General features: G+C 44.3%; 1 protein-coding gene across 3 annotated transcripts in view; it reads right to left on the bottom strand.

Moving 5' to 3' along the window:
* Positions 1-509: 509 nt before the first annotated feature.
* The window catches only part of LOC121885541 (FERM and PDZ domain-containing protein 1), a 43,478-nt gene continuing 37,987 nt past the window's right edge, over positions 510-6,000 (bottom strand). For all 3 annotated transcript variants that reach the window (XM_042395102.1, XM_042395093.1, XM_042395111.1), the window contains one exon: positions 510-5,668. In XM_042395102.1, the coding sequence (XP_042251036.1) occupies positions 2,067-5,668 (3,602 nt within the window). In that variant the 3' untranslated portion in view covers positions 510-2,066. The remainder of the gene's footprint in view (positions 5,669-6,000) is intronic.

Raw genomic sequence — 6,000 nt, 5'->3', positions numbered from 1 at the left:
CTCAGATAAAATCCCTGATGAAACAACAATGCATTTTATGGCTTATTACAGCATGCTTTGTGAGCACAGATGATGATTTAAAAAAAAAGTTTTTTTTCAAACATTTGTATGGGGCAATTTCCTCCTGGAGATAATAGTTATTCAATTCTTCTGCAAATTGGAAATAAAATATAAGAAATTATATTTTGTTGAAACAAAGGGAACAAAACATTACAAGTTAACGAATAAAATGTTTCAGCAAAATAGCCATTATAAATATATATAGAAACACTGTCTGTAATATATTGTGTTCCCAGTTCTGCAGTGGTGAAATTTCTCCAGTGAACATGCAAGTCCAATGTGCGTCAATCCTTTTTATTTTAAGAAACATTCCAAGTGAAAATGCTGCGATACAACAGCTTATCCACAAAAGCTTTAGGTAAGTCAGTGTTGCATATGATTTTGTGATGAATGTGTTGAGTTTAATGAACTCCAATGATTGGATCAGTTTCACTGATTTTCTCTTAAACCCTTCCATACAGTGTGTCAATCAAAGGACAAAAAAGCACATACGGATAGTTGACTGTGCTGCATTCTGTATTTCTGCACTGCTTGGGCTATTTGTGCCCATATTTAGTCACCGGTTTACTAGTATTTGTGGCCATACTGGAGCATCTGTAGTATTAATGCACTTAGTGTAAGGGACAGTGTAGTCTAAGTCAGCAAAAAGTCCTTCCTGCTGAAGGTCCCCGTAGTTCAGACACAGATATGCAGGTTTTTATGATGTTAAAAAGCTTGCAGAATGTTGCAGAATGTAACTTAAGACTCTTAAAATTATCATCAAACTATATAACACACTGTATGTATCTTTGGGAAATGGCTTCATCAGGCCTCCTATAGAACAGAGATTCATGATCTCAGTGGATATTTGTTAGCACTAAATAGAAAAAATAAATTAATGTATGGAAAAGATCAGTGGTTGACAGCATCATACTCATGCACTGGAGGGCTCAGTGTTTCACCTGCAGGTGGAGAAAGCAAGTGCTGACAAACCAATGAGAGAAAAGCTAGCAAATGTATTACACTTCCATAAATTATACTAAATGACAACAAACTGAATGTGCAAAAGACTGTGCCTCACCCAAACCTTAACTGTTGTTTTATAAAGTCATATAATGCGCATACATCAGCATTCTGCTACTAGATTTATAAAATGGCAAACACAGCTTTAGGCTTGATACATGTGATTTGATAAATCATTTCTCACTCTTGTTTTTGGTTTTGTAAACAGTAACATTCAAAGAACTCCTCACTGACAGCCTGGCAAATGTCAAGGTATATAAGCATCAGTAAACTGCAGTGCTTTTTATCAGAAGATCAAAGGAAGTTAAGTCATCTTTAGATGGTCAGTCAGTCGGACAAAAGGCCTACATATGAATGGATGAATCAAAGACTGATTCACTCCATGTATATGTATGTGTGTGTGTGCGCGCGCTTGCGTATGTGTGTAAAAGGCCCACTACTCTGATACACCTCTACTCCTGTGTCTAAAGCTATGCCTGTAAACATTTCCAAATGTCTCCCTTCATTGTCTTTACATTCCTTGCTTGCTCATAAACACACTGTAGTAACTCATGAATTAAATAAATGAATTGATAAACGTAATAGAGAATACATTCAAGTACATCAGTTCCTCAATACTGGAATGCAAGCTGGTTCTGCTTTTGCAGCTTGCACCACTCTATAGTCTGGTTGTTTGGTTTGTGGGCTTCAGTACGTGCACAGCATACAGTCAGTAACCACATGCACCTCACCAATCTATGCCCTGTAAACTGCACAAAAGTGCAAACCTGCTCAAAGAAGTTGTTGTGATCATTTGAGCAATCATGGAGCTCAGTGACACTAGTGTGTTTCACATGTAACCTCACCGCAGCTTTGCTGCCCATACATACCCAACATAAACATGCCGACTGTCCCAGTTACACTCTGCCCACATCTACAGCAGCTGTGGACTCACTAGTGACCCCATGAGGTTACACACCACAGGTTGCTTGAAGGTCATTTCAAAGTCTGCAGAGGTTGTTGTCTCATAGTGCAGTGAGAGTGCGGAACAGCTGAGTGAGGCAGAAGACAGAGGCGGTGAGCGCGGTGCACTGTTTGGCTAGCAGCTTGGTGCTCAGGTCCTGGCAGCTGCGCTTGCTACTGGCACGCTCCGCTGCCAGACAGAAGTCCCTGAATGACCGAGCCACATCTGCCAGACCTGCAACTGCCTCAGCGTTCCTCCGGTCACACCTGTCACAACCAGAGAACCAGAGGCATATCCCGGCCAACTCCACCAGGGTCCGGAAACTGTCAGCCAGGGAGTGAAGCATTTCCTCTGGGCTCTGTCCAATCCCCACCACTTTCTGGCAGCCTGACATCAGCCGCCGTGCCTCTATTTGGAGCACCCGCTTGTTCTCTGTAAAGTGGGCAGGACAGGTGTCCCTTGGGTGGCGACCTCCATAACCTGCCACAGATCGGTCAGCACCACTATTCTCCAGGATGGAGAGGAGTTGGTCCACGTCTACACGGAGCACTTGGAAACCTGTGGGGGGTTCCGGGTAGTGCTGCTGGCCTAGTCGACTGATGGTGTCCTTGTGCGTTTGAGACATGAAACAGTCAGAAGCGTCAGACAGTGGTGAGAGGAGAGGGCTGAGCTCAGAGGTAGAGGAAGAGAAAAGGATGGAGCGTGGAAAGGAGGGAGAGTGGGTGGCGGAGGTGGAGAGGAAGGAGGGAACAGGAGGGGCAGTTATGAGAGGAAGACCTGCTCCAGAAGTCTGAGTCACACCGCTGCTCTGTGTGCGGCAGGAGAACTCGTAAACTGTCAGCTCCTCATCAAAGCTGTCCCCCCCACTGAAGCAGTTGGTGTAGACCGCTGGACAACCACAAGCATCCAGTGGCACCTGTACCCCCTCCACAACTGACTCACATCCAGATGCTAGCACAGAACTGCAGCCAAACTCAGACTTCAAGGGTGGGGCGGTCCCCATCTCGGCCGTTGTTTTTGTCTGGGAAGGGTCCTCACAGATGGTAAACACCCTGCAGCCTGAGGAAAATATTTTTGGCGAGTCTAAGTTCTGCTCTGTAGGTCTACAAAGACCCATTAAAGGCCTGTCACTACTGTTCCTTCTTACTTTGTGTGTCTGACTATGAAAAGGGAGTCCTGGCCCATTTAGATTCTGTGTGGTCACCACTATCGGAGGGGGGATGGAGGGTGATGGATTGCTCATTTTATAAACTGGAATGTCTTCACTTGGAGTTGTGACTTTCACCTTTGATGCTGGGGCATCTTTTATAGGGCCGGGAGTGTCCATATTCAGGCCTGTAGAATCTCTTTGGAGGCTGCTCAATAAGGAGGCTGGAGGCTCTGTTATTGGTCCTGGTGTGTTCTTGTTAGGTCCACTGTAGAAAACTTGATTTCTGTGTTGTGGTTTGGGCTCAGTCTGGATGGGAAACAATGAGCTGTCATCGTCCACCACCACCAACACCTTCTCTACTGCTTCCTTCACTTCTGATACCGAATGAGAACTCTTAGCTGAGGTTGTTTCCACAAAAATCTCCCCCTCTACCTCTGATCCTGTGACCGTTGTATCTGAATCGTCTGACTCCACTGATTCTTCATTTGTGCCCATTTCAAAATCTATCGTTTGTGTGACATCATGAATGTCTGTTACTTTGATGGTGATCTCTTTGTTGTCCCTACTGTTGTCCTTAGCAGGACTCTGGGCTACATTTCCTACCCCAGCTTGGTTGAGGGTTTCTTGGGAGCGCGATAAATAAAGGGGCAACTTTTGAATCTTCCCCCTAAGTGTGGAGGCAGATAAGCGGCCCATGATGCCGGGGGAACAAGATTGGAAGAGGAAGTGAGTTGGAGAAGGAGGTTCTTTGGAGAGATCATGGATCGTGGCTGTCCTAGCTTTTGCTAAGCTGGGACTAACCAAACCTTTAGCTTCAGCACATGGCATGGTGAATTCACTTCTGGGTTTATCCACAGTTTGATTTGAGCATGAAGAAATTTCGTGTGTCACCTCACTTTTCAATTTAGCACCTGAATTAAATGTAGGAGAGGTGACACTTGTTGCAGCTCCAAGCTTTGCTGTGATAGAGTTTATAGCTCGAGTATATTCAGAATTAATGGAATGAGTTCTTGTATGAGCTTCAGTGTTGGTAAAAGACGTACATATACTAATTTGAGACTCACCTTTATCTGCTGTGGCTGATTTAGCACTGATGCTAGGCTTTATCGCTATAGTCCAATCATCTCTGTCTATAGCTTTCATGTCACTTGAACTAGAATTTAGGGAATTAATCATTTCGTCATCATCAAAAACATTGTCTGAATTGGTGCTGTTGGTTACTTCATCGCTAGCAGTCATGGTAGAACCTACAAAACTGATGGCTTTGTCTTCATTAACACTGGATGTGATTTCTAAATGTAATTGTGCTTTGTTAGTGTGATTTTGATTACTAAGTGGCATCTCCTCGGAATTAGATATAGACATTTTGATTGAACTTCCTGTGTTTGTGCCATCCTCTTCTTCCCTTACTAAACAGTCACTTTGGGATTTGTGATGAACTGGTGTTGGAGGTAGAGGGGATGAGGGTGGAGGGGGTGGCGGTGAGTATGACGGAGGATTTAAATCAGCACTCACATCATCAAGCATGCATTCCTCTACATATGAATTTTGCTCTGGAGCAATCAGATGGGCTCCCAGAAGGCCGTTACTACCTTTTTTATTCACATCTATCAAACATGCAGTCAGTGTGTTGGCCTCTGGATGCCTTTCAGCACCAATGAGAGGTCTCTTTGAACTGGGCAAGTACTCTGACGTTCCCCCTTTACTCTCTTCTCCTGCGTCTTCCCCCTTACCATCCTCTTCAGGGATCTCTGGCAAAAACATATGAGTAGTGAAGGGCCCGTTCCCTGACACACCTGATGCCTCCTCTTCCTCGCTCTCCAACTTCCCCTCACCCATCTCCTCCTGTCCCTCCCCTTCCTCCTTTCCATCACCCCTCCGATCAGCACTCTCCTTCCCATCTGGATCCACTCGGCACCGGACGACAGTGATGGTAGGAGACGCTGCCTTCAAGAGGTCTATGACTGATTTGGATTCCATTGCATCAGGTTCCATTTCCATTTCTTGCTTCCTGGTCCTGGAGGAGGCCTGTGGGTCTTTCATCTGCTCGTGAGACACAAAACCAGAAGGAAAACCTGGACTGTGGGGGCGGGGTTTGGACAGGATGGGTTTTGATTCGAGCTGGGCTGGTTCCCCTTCAGAGTGAGTGAGGGAGGAGACAGTGGGACTGGGATTCTGAGTTTGCTCTGAGGGTTCAGGGTCAGAACTCAGCATCTGGGCATCACTGATTTCAGCCAAAAGGTTTTTATGAAGCCTGTTGGAGACTGGATCATGCTGAGGTTGTGGATCTGGTTCTGGATATGACACCCTAGATGTGTAATCAGTTTCCATGAAGGAACGCCGCTTACGGGATCTTTTTCTGAGCTGGTACAACGTTTCTCTGCCTCCTCCTTCCTCTTCTCCTTTTCCATCCTCTTCTGGATTCCCATCTTTGTCTGCATCTGACACAGAGACTCTGATGTCACTGAGGCTAAGAGTGCTTAGGAAGTCCACTTTCATCTCTCTGCAAATATCTGCAAGATAGTAAAAAAAGAGGTTTAACAAAACTTGTGTTTTAAACAAGGGGTACATGAAAACGAGCTTTTCACATTATCAAAAACTAGTAAATATCTCTCATGTTCTTGGCGCTATAAAAACAATGAATACTGATGAACATAAATCAACTCATAGACCAGTGAACTTCTAATTTTGAACCACTTCACAGTATTTTGTGGAAAGTCCAACTTAAATCACAATTAGTCATCTGTTTTTGAGGTCAAAATCATGTCAAAGTGAATCTTAAAAGTTAATTGACTTTTAGTACTATAAAGTAAAAAAAAAAAATTAGATATTCTATGGGGATATT

The sequence above is a fragment of the Thunnus maccoyii genome, chromosome 2 (genome assembly GCF_910596095.1).
Source record: "Thunnus maccoyii chromosome 2, fThuMac1.1, whole genome shotgun sequence".
Taxonomy (NCBI): Eukaryota; Metazoa; Chordata; class Actinopteri; order Scombriformes; family Scombridae; genus Thunnus; species Thunnus maccoyii.
This window is presented reverse-complemented; position numbering and strand designations above follow the sequence as displayed.